The following is a 20,934-nucleotide window of genomic DNA, read 5'->3' as shown; positions in this document are numbered from 1 at the left end:
CCCTAATCACCTGCTGTCTTCACTACGGCAACGCACTGTAAGCAGGAACTACAATGAAACTCATGAGAAGGCTCCAGATACAGAATTACGCAGCCAGACTGATCCTCACCCTTCTCAAAACAGACCCACATCACCTAGCTGCTGAGGAACCTCCACTGGCGCCTCATCCAGAAAAGGGGCAATTCAAACTACTGACACATGCATAAAATGCCCTGGAACAATAATACATGAACCATCACCTGAACTTCCACCATCCATCCAGAAAACTTCGCTCCACCTCCCTCGCCCTGGTACAGACACCGAGCATCCACCGTAGCCACAGCAGAGGACATTCCTTCTCCCAACTCGCCGCCAAGTTCTGGAACACCCTCCACGTCTGAACATCACCCTCGCTGACCAACTTCAGGAAGAAACTCAAGACCTGGCTCTTTGACTAAGCCCAGCAACCCAGGGTCTGGATACCCTTGTGTGTGATCAGTCACGCTTTACAAGTACTGATTGATTGATTGATTGATGCATAAGACAGAATGTTTTTCCCTGATCAGTCCAAGACAAGGTTCTGTGCTACTTTTCAGCATCCCACTCTCATTATTATTGGGATGTCTACCACGTTTTCTATGTTTCATTTAGAAAGTAGAGGTAACTTGCTTTGATACTTTTCTGTGCCCAAGCTAAGCCCAGTTACAAGGTCGTCCCTCCAGAGAGGACATTCACAAGAAGTGGCCCCTCCCTACCTCTCCGCACTGTTGAAGACCCACAGGAGAATGCTTTGGCAATCAAGACGACTAGTACAAGTCTATAACGCTGTTTTAGAACCCCGTCTTCATTTCCTGGAAAATGGGGGAAACTTGGTTAAAGCAAGTTGCTGTTATTGGTTGTAAAACTATATTTTTGTGTCAGCCTGAGATTTCCAAAATATAGACGTCAAATTTTGATCTCATGAAAGGACACTATAAAAAAACGAAATATTTTTCTTTAAAAAGTATCTCAAAAGAGACAAGTCTTATCTAGTGCCAGGAAAAGCCCCCTTGTAACCACATATTTGCACTGGGACAAACGCCAAGCAAACAGCCATAACACAGCAAGCGAAAACATTAACTTGGTGGGAGGGGGAAACCTGTAAAAGCAGGCACTTTTCCAAAGCCCTTTGAACCTTGCAAAGGGATGTAGTTTGATGGAGCTCCTGGGAGTGTCGGATCCAGATGCAGAGAAGGTTTCTCAATTTAAAGTCCACATAACGGAATTTATTTATTCAATAATATGACATTTCGACTAAAATGAGTCAAGGATTATGGAAGAAAGCAGGAAGACTGGTGTTAAGATAATTACCTGAGTATTGAACTATACCACTGTAATCAAAAAAGTGATTTATGGAGCACTAAAGCACGCAGGAAAATTAAAATAAGGTGTTTAATGTAAATGCGAAAAATGCAGTGCTGAGAAAAACTCCCTGTTAAGGCACTAATTATCTCCCACTCACAGCGGTTGCTATTGTAGCCATATGCCAATAAACTTGCTCATCAATGTTTTCACGCGTCCTCAAAATGTTTCCTAGTGATGTTGGCATAGTTTTATGCTTGGAATTAATCATACGGGAGGGGGAAACCGAGCAAAGAAATAAAATGTTGTGCAAACCGGACAGAAAAGTTATTTCACTAAGCTCAGTATTTTCATTCCTGATCTCCCGTGTTACCATAAGGAGTTCTCCAGAGATCAATAAGTAATAATTGCTAGACTTCTATATTTACACTTTGCAATTTTTCTGGTCTCTAGATTCTTTCTTTGTTTCAAGCTGTCTCTGCTCTTTCCATAAAAGCTCCTTTCCTGATATTATTCCTCAACGCCTCACTGCCTGTCTTGAAATGACACTCTGTTTCTGTGAGTTCCGCTCTTCTGAACCCTTATTTCCTCCTGTATGGGGGTTTATTTTTGGTAGGCACGGGTATAATATATTGGGCCTTGAGGGTCCGATCCTTGCCACTTTTTAGACTCATCGATAATTATTTAAATGAGGTTGTTTTAGATGTATTGTTTTGCACTCAGGGCATATCCATGAAACGCACAGTAAGATAAGGATTAATATAGTTAAGATAAGGAATGCCATATCAATCCATGCCCTAATGATATGTTTATGTACCTATTCACCCTAACAGTACATTGCATTGGACACATTTACACATGACATTGACACTACGTGCAGAAATCCTATTTTCCTCTTTGTATTGGTGGCTGTGTGATTTGTGTCATAGTTATAAAGAAGTGTTTTTATCAGAGTAGTGTGCACGTTTGTAAATAACATCGTCATGTGTTAGAAATATTTAATGTAATAGTCCTGAATACATGTGTTAACATGACAGGTCAAGCTTCCTATTGAGGCATTAGTAGCACACAACACTGGTGCTAACCAGCAGAGTGATAAACACGCCTTTACCATGCTGCTGGTACTTTAAATCACCCAATAACAGCCGTGTGACGAAATATGTCTGCCAGCCAAATCTCAGGTCTCAATCTATCAGGATTTGTATAGCGCAGCTGCTTCACCCATGACAGTCTTGAGGCGCTGTGGGGTCCTGCTGCAGGAATGCGCTGCCTGTTTCTAATGGTTGAACATCCAGGTCTTAAGGTACTTCCTGAACTGTTGAAGCAACGGAGCCGCTCTAAGGTGTAGGGGAAGGGTGTTCCAGGTCTTAGCCGCCAGGTGGGAGAAGGAGCAGCCTTCACTGTTCGCCTGGAAGATGCACTGGGTAGCTACTAGGGAGGGGGATCTGGAACGGAATTCCCTGGTAGATTAATGGAAATTCACTCGTTTGTTGATGTTCACTGGTCCTTCGTTGTTTGGTGCCTTGTAAGTGCGGGTGAACAGTTTGAACAGGCATCTCTTCACGACTGGTAGCCAATGGGGTTTCCTGAGGTGAGGGGTGATGTGCGTTTGTCTGGGGAGATCGGGGTGAGTCTGGCTGCTGTGTTGTGAATGGTCTGGAGTTTCCCCAAGAGTTAGGCAGTGATTCCTACAGAGAGTAAGTTGCCATAGTCGAGTCTGCTAGTGACAAGAGCTTACATGACAGCTCGCCTGGTGTTGGGTGGGAGCCACCTGAAGACCTTCCTGAGCATTCGTAGTGTGAGGAAGAATGTGGAGGAGATGCCACTTACTTGCTTTTTCATGGATAGCTGGCTGTTGAGGATGATGCTGAGGTTGCGAATGTGTTTGGTGGGTTTTGGGGTAGGGCCCAGTTTAGGTGGCCACCATTCGTTGTTCCACAGGGTGTCCTTGCCTTTCTCAAAGATGAGAGTTTCTGTCTTGTCTGTGTTGAGTTTGAGTCAGTTGTTGTTCATCCAGATGGGCACATCTTTCATGAATCTTTGAAACCTGCCTTTGATGGTCATTGCGTTGTTTGTCAGGGAGAGGATGAGTTGGATGTCATTGGCACATAGGAGTTGGTGTTGAGTCCGTTGCACCTGACGATGTTGGCCAGTTGTGTCATGCATACATTAAATAGGGTTGGATTGAGGGATGAGGCTTGAGGTACACAGCAGGTGATGTTCTTAGAGAGTTAGGAGTACAGAGGAATGATGATCTTCTGCATCCTTCCTGTGAGGTGGGGCAATCCACTTGAGGGCCGCTCTTTGGATTCCAATGTGGTGGAGAATGTTGATCAGTGTGTGGCGGGAAACTGTGTCAAAGGCTTCTGAGAGGTCGAGCAAGATGAGCGCTGCTGTTTCTCTGTGGTCTAGCAGCATTATGATTTCATCCGTGGCTGCGATTAGAGCTGTCTCAGTGCTGTGGTCTGCTCTGAAGCCAGCTTGGGAGGGGTCCAGAAGGTTGTAGTTCTCCAGATGTCTGGTTAGCTGGATGTTTATAGATTTCTCGATGACCTTGCTGGGTAGGGGAGCAGGGGGATTGGTTGGTAGTTCTTGAGTACTCCCCGGTCCGAGGACGATTTCTTCAGCAACAGCTTCATGTCGGCATGTTTTCTTTTATGGGGGAATTGGACCATGGTGATTGAGGAATTGAGGACCTTGGTAAGTTCTTTGCTGATGGGTTGATTGCTGATGTTGATGGTGTGGTGGGCAGGAGTCTCCTGGAGCTCCAGAGTGATTGGCTCTCATGATGGACGCCGTTTCCTTCTCAATAGGGTGTTCCACGAGGTGAGCTGGTGTGGGGGGGTGTCAGCTGGTGGAGGAGGTTGATGTCCTCGGTGGGTGGCTGAGGTGCAAAGTCTTGGTAGATGGTGTTGATTTGGGTGTGGAGAAAGTCCTAGAGCATGTTGCAGATGGCTTGCAAGGGTGTGATGGTGTTTTTCGTCGCCGATGGGTTGATAAACTCCTTCCAATGTTGAACAGTTCTATGCTGGTGTTGAAGTAGTCATTGATGCAGGTAACTAGGGTGGCCTTCTTACTGTCTTTGAGGAGGTGGTGGTAGTGGTTGAAGGCATCTCTGAATTGTTTTCGCTCCTCAACGGTCTTACTGGCGCACCATCTTCTTTCCTTCTGTCTACAGTTACGTTTCTGGGTTTTCAGTTCTGCCGTGAACCACTTGGGGTGTCATGTTTGTTTCTTGGGTATGGTGGGTTTCCTAAGTGTAACTTTGTCACCACATTCCGTGATCCGGTTCGCAAATTTTACGTCGCTTGTTCTACGTCTCTGGTAGTGGTGGGTAGGTGAGAGTTAAGGGTGTTGGTCCATTTTTGCTCTGATACCTTTGACCAGTTGTACCTTGTTTCGCTGGCAGTGGAGGCAGGGGGTTTGTGGGGTGGTCCGAGATGATGAAATTGACGCATTGATGATCGGTCCAGGTTAGCTGCCTGGTGTGGGTGTATGCTACTCTGTTACTGACTGAGAAGGTTGGGTTGAGCACATGTCCTGTGGAGTGGGTGTGGTCGGTGACAAACAGTTTGAGTCCGAGGTTAGCCATGCTTTCTAGGAGGTTGGCCGTGTTAACATCATTGGTGTTCTCAAGGTGAAAGTTGAGATCTCCTAGGAATATGTACAGATTTGAGTCGATGGCAAAAGGGGCGATAAAGTCAGGGATTGCGTTGCATAAGGCAGAGCGGGGTCCCGGAGGTCTGTAGATGAGGGTGCCACTGATAGTGTATTGCTGTTTGTGCGGAGTAGGAAGTGGAGGTGCTCCATGAAAGGGTTGGAGTCATCTGTGGTGGTAGAGCATTTGAGGTTCTCTTTGTAGATTATGGTGATACCTCTGCCGTTTCTGTTGGATTGGTCCTGGTATACAATCTTGTATCGTTCGGAGGTGGCTGTGGCAATGTCTGGAGCGGCTGCATGGTTCAGCCAAGTTTCTGTGATGAAGGGGTGTGGATCATGATGGTGTCCCAGATTTCTGTGGTGTGTTTTCTGAGTGAGCATCCGTTAATCAGCAGGCAGTTGATCTTTCCAGAGGTGGTGGCATCAACCTTTTTGGTTGGTGGGTGTGATGTAGTGTAGCTGTTTGGAGAGGCATTGGTAGTTTCCTCGGTAACGCAGGTGAAGCTGCAATTCCGCTGGGAGGAAGGGCCGTTGGTGGTCCTGGGGGAGGCAAGTGAGGAGTTGTTGTTGTGGCATCAGGGTTTTGGGGCTCTAAGTTCGTCTGGGGTAAAGCAGGAGGCAACTCGCGGGGACCTCTTCCCCATAGGGTAATGGTGGGGGGGCAGGTGGATTTAAGGGCAGGAGACAGGATCGGGGTCAGAGGCTGGCTGGGCCTGCCCAGGGGATGAGCAGGCTTGGATAAATATGCTTAGTGGGACAGGCTGCCAGGGGTCGGGGGTGCACTGCAGATAGACTAGCAGCTGGGAAAAGAACAGGTGCTGGGGGCAGGCGCTTGGCACGGGTACAGCAAAGGAGGAGTGAGGTAGTGATGAGGGGACTTACCTGAAGGAGTGTGGCAAAGGAGGGGTGGCGCAGCCCATCCTCTTCCGGGCTCTGACAGGCACGGACGGGTCTGCCCTTTGCCCGGGCTTGGCCCATGCGCCTCCCTCACACGCAGTAGCGGCTCGTGGAAGGAGTGCTGTGGGGCGGTGAGGCAGGGCGGGGGAGGAGCAGGGTGGGGGGTAGTAAAGTACGGCATACTGCCGAACAGCGGTAAGTAGACAAATAAATAATTAAAACTAATTTAATTGTGCGCGCTGCATTGCCAAATGCGATGCAGCGTGTGCAACGAAATTCGTTTTATTTATTTATTTGCTTACTTACCTCCGTCCGGCCATATTTTGCAGTTTACTACCCCCACCCTGCTCCTCCAAGCCCCGCCCACCGCTCCGCAGCACTCCCTCCATGAGCCGCTACTGCTCCCACGTCCTGCAATGCGGGAGGAGGTGCCCAGTTAAATGGGCTGCTGGAGAGGACAATCTGGAAAACTGTGGTGAATGGTAGCAGGGCTACTCCCAGTAGCAGAGGATGCTGGTAGTTGTGGTCTTCCAGGGTGAAGGGTCTCTGGCAGTCCCGTGATGCAGGAGGAGGCGCCCAGTTAAGTGGGCTGCTGGAGAGGAAAAGTGGGAAAACGTGGAAAATGGCAGCAGGACTACTCTCAGTAGCTAAGGCTGCTGGGAGTTGTGGTCTTGAGGAGGTGGAGGGTCTCTGGCAGTCCCACGATGCAGGAGGAGGCCCCCAGTTAAATAGGCTTCTAAGAGAACAAGCATTTTCAATGCAATAGGTCTTGCATTTACGCGAGTTTAAGTTATTGGCATTGTAAATAACAATGCCTTTTATTTATGTTTTAAAAACAGAAACAAAAATAAAAGGCATTGTCATTTGCAATGTTAATAGCTCAAACTCACGTCAAAGCGAGACCTATTGCATTGCAAATGCTTTTTTTATTTGTCATCGCCTGGAGGCCAAATCTCCACTGATCTGGCTCTACCTGAGGTGAGAATGTGTGCTTTGTCCTTTGGCAAAACGTAAATTGCTTAAATGTCTTTTGTATTTTGTAAACTAAGGTGGGAATCCCTGCTTCGAAGCCCCAGTTGGACACCAGAGCTAGAAGTCAAACAAAAGCAGCTTTCCCAGGATCAAACAATGTTGTTAAAATGAAAAGCTTGTATCAAAACGTTGGTCTTGTATCCCCAGAATGGCCAAAGTAGCCTCTGGGCTATAACTTGTGCATGCTGAAAACAGCAGTATTTTAACACTGTGTCACTGTTAAAAGACTGAGCACAGGAAGCGTGACATAGTAGCCTGAGGAAGTAGCATGACCTGGGTAGTGGTAAGACAAGGACCTAGACACATTGTCAGAAAGTGATAGGTCTAATGGTCTGCCTAGGTTACTCTGTCTCCCCACAGTGACATGTGGTGCTCGGAGGCGCTGCTTCCGGGAGATTCTGCTCTAGAAGAGGCACTGATCTGCTAAAGATTAGTGTGTGTGATCTAGAAAGCAGGACTCCAAATTGAAATCTCTAGAAAACGAACCAGGGATTTAGGCCACTGGGTGGACCTGCCTAGTCCTTCCCAAATGTTATAATTGTCCTTTCTTTCCACTCAGAAGCACATTCCACCAGTGCCAGCCAATGGGAGGTCAAGAAATCTCTCCCAAATATCCTGTTTTATGGCTGTCAAGTACTGAAGAGGAAGTGATATTGGAGGGGGCAGGTATGCGAGAGCAGAACTCAATAGTGCCCTGTGACCTCACCACCACTCCAGGGCTGTAATGGACCTCCAGGCTCCAGGTAGCTAATATCCTGGTCCTGAAGAATAAACAGGCAAGAAACATGTTGACCTTTTCAGCACATACCCTCATACACTTAAGAGTGAGATCGTGCGTTTCACTTTGGTTTTAATCAGGGTAGTGACCACAATTCATTAAAATAGTTTTGAGTGGATCAGTTACTCCTGTTTTATTTCACCCACCCTACACATCACCTTCACCTACACTAGTTATTATAAGGGCCCTCACACGCACTACACCCATCGGCATTGGAAAAAAGATCTCCGCAAAGAGGACCCCGTCTGGGTGCCTGATCGGGTATTGCACCGCCGACCCGATAAGGAGCTAGACCCGATGATGAAGCAAGACAGTGTATCCTTCTCCTGCTTGCCCCCTGACTTACAACCCGGCACCTCTTGTTTACTAATCACAACCTGCGACACTATTAGGAACTGCATACAAACTCTGTTTCACTGTCTTTTGGGCATGTATGCTGGACCTTAATAATAATTAACATTTATTATTTAAAAGCCCACGATTCCCCCACTTGATTTGGATACACAGGCCACAGGTGCCAGCTCTGGAGCACAGAGGCACACGATGGCTGGCACAATCAGCTGTTTGTCACTTCGCCCTTCTGCGGTTTATGAAGGTGGAACTGGATAATGCTATGGAACAATCGCAAGGTGAACAATAGATAGATAGCTCTGGTGTCTACCACCAAGTGAAGGTCTGTCAACAAGCCACATGTTTTAAAGGCACACATAATTCTACCACCTACTTGTGTTGGTCACTCTCAGCAAACCATACGTGTCATACTCCAAGATATCTGTGCTGTCCAACGAAAAGTGAAACTCCTTGAACAGCTGCTATGCCGCTAAGTGAAGTTTCTCAGAATAGCCCCCAGTGTCACACACCAAGATAGTTTAATCCTCCAATAACAAGTCATAGGTGTTGCATATGTTAAAATGCCGCCTTCCTGGGTGGCAAGCATCTCTCAATAGTCAGGCACATACCCTGACTCTCTCACCAGCCTTAAATGCTTATTTGGTTTCCTCCCTCATTGGTTTCTACATCCTCCCAAAGCCTTGCCCCTTTCCACTGTTTTGCCCCACCCCCCCTTCCATTAGGCTGACTAGACCCATAGTGACAGATTTTCAAAGAGTTTGTGTTGGGTTTGACAAAACCTCAAATCTGTGAGCAATTACATTTTCACTTGGAAACACTTTTTTTGTACTTCACAGCCAAACCAAAAGTTCTGAAAAATGTAATTATTACTGAGGGCATCTCTACTTTGCGTAGAAACCATAGCTGCCGCCTTTGGAATTGGGGAACCGGATTCGAATCTCGGCATTGGCTTAACATCCTGTGACTCTGGACAAATCACTTAATCTCCTGTGCCTACAAAAAATGAATGTGTCCTTGTGTAATGTAACTGGTGCTCATGTAAAGCACTCCAATACCGTTGGGTCAAGTTTGCACTATATAAAGCAGCAAAAAAAAGAATTCCGAGACTGGTTTGAACTGTTTGGGGCTCATCATAGGTATGTTGCAGTTGCCATGCTATGTGATGAAGAATGCGCTAATGTTAAATTACTTCAATCGAGGGAAAACTGGAAAAAATACGAACTTTGTGCAGTACGAAAATATTAATTTCCTTTGACAATTCCCGCTCCTCGAATGTGTTTCAACGCTCTCGTGAAAAATTACAGCACTAAATGAAGGAGCATTGAACTTCGGGTTTAATAACTTTCAAAATCTAAACTACAGACGAATCCTGAAGGCTGAGACTTGCACTGCTGCTATCAAAGAAATCCGTTTAGCAGAGGAAATAAAAGGGATGAAAAAGAAAGTAGGCTACCTGTCCAAGGGGAAGCAGCATCAATAACTGGAAATTCGAATAAAAATGCCACATGAAACATGAGGTGAAAGCGATCATCTCAGCAATCACAGAGAACTGTTTTTAAAAAAAACATTTTGTAACATATTGGCAAAACCTGATCCTGGCGAGGCTTTTATCCTGCAAGTAAGAATCTTTGGCTCCTGCTGACAGGGTGGCAGGCCATTACTTAACTCTTATATTATGGTCAAGGGGCCTGGGCGAACAGCGATAGGGCTGAGACTGCTGCTGGTGGTGTGTTACAGAAGATGATCTCAGTTTGCAGTCAGCAAATATCTGCAGTATCAAAGCTAAAAGTTAAGGCAGCAGGGCCTGTTGTTGGATACGGGTCTAAATAAAAAGCAAATCAAGACGAACAGCATGAGGGCGAGCTTGCCTTCCCTCACCTCCCTGCCATTTGTTTAATGTTTGCAGAGAGAGCGGTGGACGTAGGGAGACCTGCTGGTGGGGCATGGATACGAAAAGAACTTGCTTGACCAGTCGCAGAGGGTGTGGCCTCTCTGAAAAACAAGTCCGGTGAAAGCGTTTAAAACAAACTGGTGGTGTTAACTACCAAAAACAAACCAGCCTAAAGTCCCCATCTTAACGGTAGGTAAGCTAATAGTGTGCTGCACGGTGCCCTTCCCCCTCTGACTCTAGTTCTGACCTCACTCCGCAGCTGCATGTCTCCTTGCTGGATTTCATAGATCTGTGGTACGCCAATGCCCCACGAGTAGTTGCCCAAACAAAACGAGCGGTGCGCGCGCGCGACTGGAAACAGAAGACACATCAGGTAGGGACACGAGTGGTGTGCGTGCGCGGGCGAAGGGAAAAGTGAAAGCAGGCTGACGAGTGGTGTGCGATGTGCGCGCACCATGACGAGAGAGGAAAGCCAGATGGCGCCTCAGCTCGTCATTGTGCAAGTAACCGCATGCTCTATGCCACCCGGTCGGACTTTTGAAAGCCCACTCACTAAATGTCTCGCTAGAGTAGCGCATGCGCTGGCTCAGGCGAGACCTAAAAAGGGGGAAAACTGCAGCGAATGGCAGCAGGACAACTCCCAGTGATAGAGGCTGCTAGATGTTGTGGTCTTGCGGGGGTAGAGGGTCTTTGGCAGCCACTCTACCAGCCACTCCTAAAATCACCCCTGGGTGATAAGTGACGACCATTTGCCACAGGTGAAGGTGTTTTCCACCAAAGGTTTTATGCTAAGTAAGAGTTTGCCTATGAGCGCTCCAAAACTGCAATACCTTCTGGGCCTTAAGACAGTCTGACTTTCATTGTTCTTAGATTAAACTGTGCCATGGTTTGCTTTCCACTGCAGTGTTAACGTGCCTTTGCATCTTTAGGGGGATCTGTGGGTTCCGTAATGCACCGCTGCATGCCCAAAGTTACCATTATCATGAGGTGTGCCTCGTTTGAATGTTTTCATCTGTACTCTTGTGGAGGGCACTAACATCAAAACTTGTATTTTGAGGGTCAGGGGTAAGTGTGCTAATTCTATTTATGTCACTCATGACAAGCTGTCTTTGTTCGAATGTGCTCCTATTTTATGCAAATGTTATATACAGAAAGCTACACGTTTATATTAAAGTACCTATAGGGTTGAAAACAACTTTATTTGATGACAAAGGAAATATATTTGTAAAAACGTTCATTACATACTCATACCCCCATTCTGATGGTTTCTGAGATTATAAAACTTTCCAAACGTTTCTGTAAACTCCACCCTAAATTCTCAGATAAGTCACTTTTTTTAAGCCCAGGAGGGGAGGGGAGCCGAATCCATGATAGGACAGTGCAGCTATTTTTACTCCCTGAGTGGAAATGCAGGACCTTACATTCTCTTCAGTTCGATGAGCGATCATTTTCGAAAATCCTTCCCACTTTCTTTGATATTAGGCAAATCACAGTCTTTCTGTTATGTTTAGAGCAAATCATGCTGTTCTGCTATAGACATAGACTGGTTATTCTCGCAAATCTATTGGTGCAGAGAATATTTAAGGACAGGAGGCTTCACTGCTCTGTGAGGGACTGCTGTAGGGCTTCAAACATTTCAGTGCAATGTAGGGGCCTATCCTTCAAGGTAAATGCTCGAAAAATAAAAAAATTAAGTGGGTGAGAAGGATTTTTTAGTCCTGTCATAAGATTGTGAAAATATTGTGAAGTCCACAATATATTTATGGGTTAATTCTGAGCAACTACTCCAAGGCCTAGTAAAGACCACCACATGGAAGCCCCCTGGTGTGCTGATGAACTCTCTGAATGAACCAATATCTAATTATTTCTCAGAACGAGAGCGAATCCCTTTGACATCCACTGGAGTCTTCTTGATGGATAACCGGTGAAAGCAACTTTATGAATTTTAACCTAAAAAAAGAGCCCATCTGGGCGGATGTTAAAATTCATTATTGAGGGAAGCTATTGCGTTCCCCAAAATACCTCCAGACAAATAAATGCTGTTGAAAGTAAATAATCAAAAGTAAAAACGTTCCTTCTGTGGTCCAATTTTCTACAGCAAATAATCAGTGGAAGAACTTTGGCTACCCCAGGATTACAGCTGGCAAAAGAATTAGTGGTGTTTGCAGGATGCAGATATTTTGAAAATATTGGATTCCTACAGCGAGTCTCTTTTCAACGGAACTCATAGGAAGGTGGTGATTTACTCCATGACATCTGTTGCGTTCATAAAAGAGGATTACACATACTCTGAGTTTTTAATATTCAAAGATCAAACATGCTTTCGAGTCTGAAGATGACAGATTACTTCCAGAAAGGGGCATTTCACTGTTCCTCTTTAAAAAAAACATCACCTTTAAACACTGCTCTGACAATCAAAGCTGTAAATTGCTTCCAAACGGGCCAGCCAGGCCTTACCCTTGTGTGAGTCCGAATGTGCATCTTTAATCCGTCATTCTTGCTGAAAGCCTTGTCACAGTACGGGCACTGGTAGGGGCGCTCACCTGCAAAAGAGATAAGCATCGGAGTCAACACGTGCAGCTGAGAGGAAGGGAGCCCTGCATCTGTGCATCAAGGCTGGAGAGCAGGACCAGGGCAGGGGAGACACATTCTTCTGGCCTCTTGATAGCTTAGGTGTGTTACATCAACCCAAGCCATCCCGGGCCCTACAACCAACCATACACACGCTCCTACTTCTAAATGCTGGAAAAACTCTGCCTATGGATAACGTGCAAATGTCTCCCAACTTTTTAGGTCTCGCCTAGACAGCAAATGCACTATCGCTTCAAGACCTTTTGTAGCTCAGGGGTCACCATTGTGTACAGTTGGTTGGCTGCATTATCAGTCTCATTTCCTTGCTTTTTAGTGGTCAGCTACCATAGGCTTCCATCTTCTTTCAGTATTTGTCCCTCTACTGGTGCATGTATGCATTACTTGTGTCCTTCCACTGTTCATTTCTTTTAGGCACTATTTTTTATTTGTCTTTAAGAACTCTATGAGAGAACATTATTCTTATCTATCTCCTCTGTGTACTTGTCTCCCAGGTGTCTGACCCTCCGCTGTCTGTCTACATGCCCCAGCCCCTCCCTCCCACCCTCTGTTGTTGTTAGTTTGCCACTTGATTTAGGTGGGTTAAAGTGGTGACTAAATCCATTTGAAACGTTGGTGATAACCAGGGGACCTGGAATTATGGAGCAATGAAGGACCAAAGTATGCAGCAAAGACGACTAATTTATGCAGGCAGAAAAAGCAAACAATGTGCCACAGCAAGCGGTATTCGTTAATACAGGTTTATTGCCTCAGTGCATCAAACAGCAACTACAAGCTGACCAGTTACCCTTAACATCATGGACTGTGACTGCATGACACTAGTATAGTGCTTTACATTTTTAATAGCGTTTGATCTATTTGGCAATAAAACCAAAATTGTTTCTTTATTTGCAAATCATGTAGAAAGTGGTGGATATGTGAGTGTGATAAATACATAATTATGTGGAAAAAAGAGCAGCCACAATTCCTGTGTCCATGTTACAACCACACAGTTATGCTAATGAGATAGCAGTTACCCATAAATACACACCAATAGCCCAATAATTACGATGGAAGAAAATCGACCATACAGGATAATATTCTGTTTCAAAAGTGCAATTGACATATGTGAAATTCCACTCATTTAAGTCTGGGAATCACAATCTGACATTTGCAAATAATGATTCATTTTTTTGTGCGCCCAAAAATGTGCATGAATATTTGTTAATAAAGCCACAGGATGACTATACTTTGGAGCTCTGAATTCTTGTGTAGATTTTGTGGTTTGAAATATAACACAACAAAATGAAAATAGTTCCAGCACTGACAATCCAAGGCAGGAAATGACATAGCACTATGTGACCTTCCGTGAAACTGTACGCAGAGAACAAAAGAATGTGTGCTGGTAGCATGCAGTGTTGGATCAAAGCACAATTTTCCAGCTTCTTGATGTTTTCATAACAAGATGTGAATGCATGGCGGAAGATCTTCAGTAAAAATGACAGGCCAAGCAACAACACTTGTTATCAATTCAACCGAAGCCAGGCAAAGTGAGGCCCACTGCATTGTCACTCGCGGCTCTCAAAGCGTGTGAACATCCCTATTCACTACACATCTGTTCGCCATTGCAGTCATCTGGCTGCCTACTTCATACAAAATCACCAAAAATGCATTTCGCCTCGTGTACTGCATGTACCGATGGGGGTACATTTCCAAGCCACTGAAAGGTCATTGTTGAAAAAAATTACAACGTTTATGTTTGAAGGGTTTGTTTCTAGATTGATTTCAACATTTTACTTTATCAGTCAAATTCGTTGCCCTTCCGAAAATGGAGCATGATGCAAAGCTATCAAATCTATTTTCAGTAGCCCAGATATTTTTTTAGTTATCCGTTTTTTAAATTTCGTTCGTACATTAACTGTAAACCAACAATGCAGAGGTTCATCTAATCAGTCTTACATTTCATAGTAAAATACATGCTACCTGTTCATCTAGGACATTTTAAACTTAATCAAACAATGCACATTGGGGGGCGGGGGCTGGTCAAGTGTCTAAAATGGCGGATGCATAACTTGGAGGCTCCCGGACCGGGCCCCGTAATCTGCAACAATAATCTCCTTATTTGCCGCATCGGGCCATGCAACTGCAGCGCTGATGACCCCGGTAGGCTGGTGGACTCAGGTTCATGGTCAGTGCACAGCGGACAGTCTGGCGTGCTGATCTATGCTCCCCCAGGACCCGGGACGAAGATGGCGGCCAGAGGTGTGTGAGGTCCCAGCCTGCAGACAGAGCAGCGGGCTGGGCGCGATACCTACGAGGGCCACCCGGCAATCCGGCAATCTGGCCCCTGCAAGGAGTTGGGACGTGGTCCATACACCCAGATGCTTGTGCCCCCTGTGTCAGCTAAGTTGATGAGTGCTCGGACCCTGCCGGGTAGTGCACGGCTGAGGCCTGGTGGGGTGCCGCTGCGCCCGTCGGCCTGAAGATGCCTTGCAGACACTGTTGAGGAACCGATTGGAGGAGAGAGGAGGCCCTGGATAAGGCCTGCAATTCCTGTATGACCATGAGGCATAAGACCACACAGGCTGAGGGGAGAACAGTGGCAAGTGGGCCCATGAGGCTCGGTGAACTACATTAGCATGTGGGGCACGCCGAGCCCGGGGACGCTGTGACCCATTGACAGTCCGGGAGACCAGTTACACCAGTAGCAAATAAGCAGCGCTTCCACTGGGCACCATCAGAACCCGGGGTCCCAACATCTGGACTCTTGAACTCTATAGGGCCTGAAGGTGCCCCACCAAACAAATCAGTGGTGTCATAGCGATGAATAGAGGGAGGTGCCACTGGAATACTAAGGTGCCCCTGCGGTGCAGATCTGGGTGACAGGAAGCAGCAGCAACCTTTATGAGTCCTGCAATTGTTCTCTTTACAGCAAGGGCTGTCTTGGGGGACTAAACTTGGCTGTGACAACTACACTGGTGCCCTTGGCAGAAGGAGTTCACCTGCTAGCTGCCTAATAAGGGCACACTTGTGTGCAATGTAGAAGATGATGGGGCCAACTGGATGCAACCTTTAAGTCTTGAATTGGGCACCTGTCTCAAGCGTTGTTCACAGGACTAGTTGCAATATAGTGCCACACTATGGCCTGGTAGGTGCGCTCATTTCCCCTCGCTGTGCAGAGTACCTGTGGTCGGAGACTCTGGCGAGTATGGGGGAGCAATGACAGTCGGCCAGTTCGCCACTTGTGGGGCCTGGAGCACAGCCCTTGGCCTGATCCACATTCCTGTTAAGCTGTTCCCCACTGCTCCCTACCCCACAACAAGGTGATTTATGCTACTGCTGAGGACCGTGTCCCCTAACAGCCCAAGGGCCCTCTAGGACTACCTGCGACCCCCACGAACGGCGGTGAAAGCGGAGAGGGGTGTGTGTCTCCCCCTAGGTATTGAGACTGAGGAGCACTGGCAGCAACCATGGGACCCACCAGGAATAAAACTAATAAACCAGTTATCCACTCTCTCTCCCGATCCACCTCCTTGGAGATCTCATTGACTCAGACACCAGAGGACTGTGTTCCCCCCACCATAGTGGCACCCCAAATGGACAAACTGGATGATATTCTTCAGGAAATCCACGATTCTTGCGTGGCTATTGAACAATGTTTGGTGGTCATCACAACTGATATCAGCCTTCTCAAGGATGACCAGCACAAGTTAGCTGATTGGGTCAAAATTAATGAACTGACACTCTCCACCTATCTCCAAGCCAAGTCACAAATTACCCACCTGCACCAACAAGTAGAGCAGCACCAGGGCCGTGTGGATGATGCAGAAGGGAGTGCTTGAACAAATAATTTTGAGTTGCCGGTGTCCTGGAGGACGCGGAGGGTCTCCACGCCACCTGATTCTGAAAGGACTGGCTCCGGGCTGTGGTTGCCCCATGGGGCTTGTCTGACCTGTTTACAGTAGAGAGAGTGCACCGGGTCCCCACAAGGTAGCCTATCCTAGGAGCACCACTGTGTCCCATGGTGGCCAAGATTCTTAACTTTAAAGACTGGGATCCCCTACTATGTGCCATGCATGAACAGGCACCCATTTCTCTGCTCCTGGACTGTATGTTCACTGTTCAACTGCACACTGTTCAATGCAAGCACTCCTCTTTCCAAGAGGGCAAAAAACACCTGTGCACAGCTGGCCACAAGTATGCACTATTATTTCCAACCAGACTCCAGGTGCTCCATGAGCAATGTACTATTTTTTTGACGCTCCAGAAAGAGTGTGGGACAGGCTGGAACACCACATCCTGGAAACCCGAGACAGAGGCCACTCAGACCCGTGCCACCCAAGGCTCAATGAGCTCCACGGCACCCATGACTAGGGGAATCCACTCGAGACGGCTCAGAGGCAGCTTCCTCCCCACAGCAGGCTCAGGAGGGTCAGCAAGAAGTAATTCAATCGGGTGTCACTCTGCGACTAACCAAGAAACCCATCAATTCCAGCTCATCACAGGGCAGTGCCTCAGACCTGGACTCTATTGGCAGCATGGCACTGTTCCCTTCAATTACACTGCGCATGACACATGACCTGTTGGGTTGAATGTCATGAGTAATAAATATATAATGATGTTTTAATTTCAGGTTAATATCTGCAGTTCCGGTATGTTGGATCAATCCTGGCTGCTTGTGTGCTGAACTGGGCTGCTGGTTGAGATGTATGCAACACAATTGTTTGCTTATTATCTCGGATATGGCCCTTATGCATAGATTATTCACTGCTCCTGTTAATGATGTACAAAGTTTTATGATTATGTTTCTTCATCGTGCACTGTACTGGGGGCCTGGGTCCCAATGACCCATAACTGTAGGCACAATTCCACCATCTAATTCCAACATACCCAAATGGTTTGGAACTGCATGTCCCTTCAGCAAAGGCAATTGTTTTTCAATGGTTGATATGCTATTGCTGGTTATATTGTTTGGTCCAACAACAAAATATCACTGGACCGAGTATTCTGGGATGAGGGCTCACTGTTTGACACACACACCTGACTTACCCTTTGGGGGCACTAGAATGTGTGACGTGGGGATGGACTCTGTTAGAGGGGGTGAGGTTTCGCTACAGACAGAATGATAAATGCTTGTAACATCATCACTTGGAATGTGCGGGGCATGAGTTCTGTATATAAGAGACATAGGGTACTGGCACAACTGCATAAATGTATTCAATTCTCCATATTACATAGAGTATAACTCACACCACACAGAATTAATACAATGTTCTCTACTGTCTCCTCCACATCTCCCTGTTGTAAAGCTTTAGATGCTGACCTCCTGCATATGTTATGGACTTCTCCACCTATTGGGAAGGCATCTCAGTCTCACTGTCAGAACTAACCTGCTTAGATCAATGGACCACACCAGCTCAATGTCTTCTGGGTCTGCATCCCTGTCCAAAGGGCTCTACGTTCTAAGGTAATTCTACGTTTTTCCGACTTGGCCGTGCTGCTGGTGAACAGGCTCATAAAGAAATACTGGAAATCTCATAAGGCTCCACAGGTGGATCAATGGCGAGAGTAGATGGCTCACTGGGGGCTCAGCAAAAACAGGGCTCTACGGCAAGAGTATAGGGGTCTATGCAGAAAACTCATATCACTTGAGTGAGATGCCCTAGAGAAGGGATTTAAAGTGCAAGATATGGTGACAGACAGAGGAGACTAAAAACACTTCCTTCTGTCAGGTGCCTTGGAGCACGACCTCTTACTGCAGACCTCAATCATTTCACTTTTCTTTCTCTGCCAAAGACACTGGAGATACCATATTTGTGATCATGGCACATGGGACACAGAGCTCAGACCCCCACACCACAGTAAGAATACCAACACATCTGCATCCCCGCAGTCCTTTTACATGCGCTGCTTTACACATGCGACTTCCCCATTAGGTGACACAGTCAGTTTGTTAGGGTTGGGATGGGTGGGTAATGCTCAAACTGTTTGCTTCTCAAATAATGTTTTTTTGTGGGGCATATTATCAAGCACATGCGATAATTATCGCAAATCGCGCATAGCGCTATTTTCATTATCGCCGTCTATCGCTGGATTTCAGCGCCAGGTTAGCGACGTATTATTAATTCTTTTCACCCATGCGATTTGAAATCCAGCGATAGAGGGTGATAACATGCATTAGCGTGAGAAAAGCAGCGAAAAATTACCTGCGATAATGTAAACCTTGATAATAGGCAGGTGTGGTCTTAGCCCTGAGATCCACCTCCCATGTTACAGATGGCTAAGTCGGATTAATAGCAGGAGTTAAAATCCTGCGATAAAGGCGCCTTAGCGCGACTTAGATCATTGATTCGCGGGTCTGGGGCATCCTTGTAAATATCGCAATGTAGTTTTAGCGATGTTTACCCATGTTGTTCTGTGAGGAATGCCCACTTTGCATGTCATTAGCGATAATAATCGCTGACATGCAAAGTGGAGGAAAGACGGCTGCTAACTCAAGGAAACACGCGTTAGCGTGTCCTTGATAATAGAGCGATATTTAAATCGCCACTTTTTGGCCAAAAACGGCTGATAAAGCGGCAAAATTGGGCTTGATAATATGCCCCTGTATGTTATGATTCATGCATGTTATTTTATGCTATGTTAATACATTTTGTAAAGCACGCATATACCCTAAGAGGCATCTTGGCGCTGTGTCTAGAAACAGAGTCTCATAGCAACCAAAGATGAAAGGACCTAGTTAATGAACAGCAGGGAGCAGCCAAGTCCTTAGGTGCTTTCTTAAGCTAAGCAGGCTGAACTGGGCCCTCAGGTGGTCTGGCAGAGCATGACATAATTTACAGGAAGTATAGGAAAATCTTCTTCCTCCCCAGAGAGCTTTCTCTATCCTGGGAACCACTACCTTGTTGGCAGTAAAGGATCCTAGATTGCACAAAGGTATGTACCATTTGAACATCGATTGAAGGAAGAGAGGGGCAACCTTGTGGAGTGCCTAATGGGACCAACTCAGGGCTTTGAATTTTATCTGCTCTCTAATGCAAAGCCAAGGCAGATTGCGAATACTTTGAAAGATTGGCCTGAATTTAGGGAGATTCGGACAGCCGCATTTTGCAGAATTTGATGTTTATTAAATACATTCTGCAGGGAGCCCGCATTTAATGTGTTACAGTAATCCACCCTTGAGATTACTAGATCAGAGATTACTGTTTTCTTTAGCTCGGGAGGAAGAAATGGAAGGATTTTTTTCAGTGTCTTTAAGGTGAATACGCAGGTTGAGGCTACCTGGTTCACATGATCAACAAGCACTATCTTAGTGTCAAAAGACACCCCTAGATTCCTCACTTTGCGGACTGGTACTAGAAGGGAGCCCAGATTTGAGGTCCACCAGGCTGTGCTCCAGAAAGAAGTATCGTTGCTGAAAAGCATTACCTCTGCTTATTCTGAGTTTATTTTTAGGCAGTATTTCTGCATCCATTCTACAAAATTCGTCATGTAAAGATTAAATCTGCAAGCAACAGTCTCGGGGTTAGAGGAGATCGACACCACAATCTGGGTGTCGTCCGCATATGAGAGGACTGTGAACCCATGAGATCTGATCAGTTTAATAAGGGGGGTGATATAAACATTGAAAAGGGTTGAACTCAGAGAGGTCCCCTGAGGGACCCTGCAAGTGCAAATGGATCAGAGGAAACATTTCCAAGAGCCACCTCCTTCTCCTGATTAGACAAAAATTGATTTGAGTACATTTAGAGCTTGATCCCTGAGGCCAATCTGTATGAGACTGTTGACCAACAACAGCAACAACAATGCATGTAACATCACATCAAAATGTGCCGTAATGCTTTTTCATATGATGTATAATTTCTTGCCCTCATGTTCAAGTGAGCTGGATGTATCGCATATTGATAAAATGCAATCAAGTTTGTGTTAAAAAAAATCGAACAATGCACATTGAAACATATTGCTCCAAGATGTGCCAAAGCAGCAAAGCACACTTGTATTAATTAAAACATGTTCTTTCAGTTAGTTGTATATATTCAGCCTGATCATGCTAATTCCTAAAACAAAGCTTGCTAAAATATGCCTACAGGAAGGAGCATGCATTAATGTTCTTCTAAGGACTTAGCTGATTCAATTTAATGATTTTTCTAATGCTTTGGCTTATTAAAATATGTGTTTATGCATGTAATAATTAAGATATCAAATACACCAGGCTTATCCAGTGAAAGCTGTGTTACAAAGGGGCTCCATTAGAAGATCATAACAGCATACACTGGACTTCTTTCCGCAGATCTGGAAAATATCTGAGGGATTATAAATATTTTTGGAAATGTCAAGTAAGAGAAGAGAGATTAAGTCATCCTAAATGCATAAATGTGCTACTCCTAACAAAATACAGATTATGGGAAGAACGGCCCAACTGAAGCCCCATTCCTTC

At 45.9% G+C, this 20,934-nt stretch overlaps 1 protein-coding gene across 2 annotated transcripts in view; it reads right to left on the bottom strand.

Moving 5' to 3' along the window:
• PRDM5 (PR/SET domain 5) overlaps positions 1-20,934 on the bottom strand; it is a 687,250-nt gene that overhangs the window by 134,844 nt on the left and 531,472 nt on the right. For both annotated transcript variants that reach the window (XM_085641579.1, XM_085641580.1), the window contains one exon: positions 12,387-12,472. In XM_085641579.1, coding sequence (XP_085497705.1) covers positions 12,387-12,472 — 86 coding nt within the window. The remainder of the gene's footprint in view (positions 1-12,386; positions 12,473-20,934) is intronic.

This window comes from Triturus cristatus, chromosome 2_2 (assembly GCF_964204655.1).
Source record: "Triturus cristatus chromosome 2_2, aTriCri1.1, whole genome shotgun sequence".
NCBI lineage: Eukaryota > Metazoa > Chordata > Amphibia > Caudata > Salamandridae > Triturus > Triturus cristatus.
This window is presented reverse-complemented; position numbering and strand designations above follow the sequence as displayed.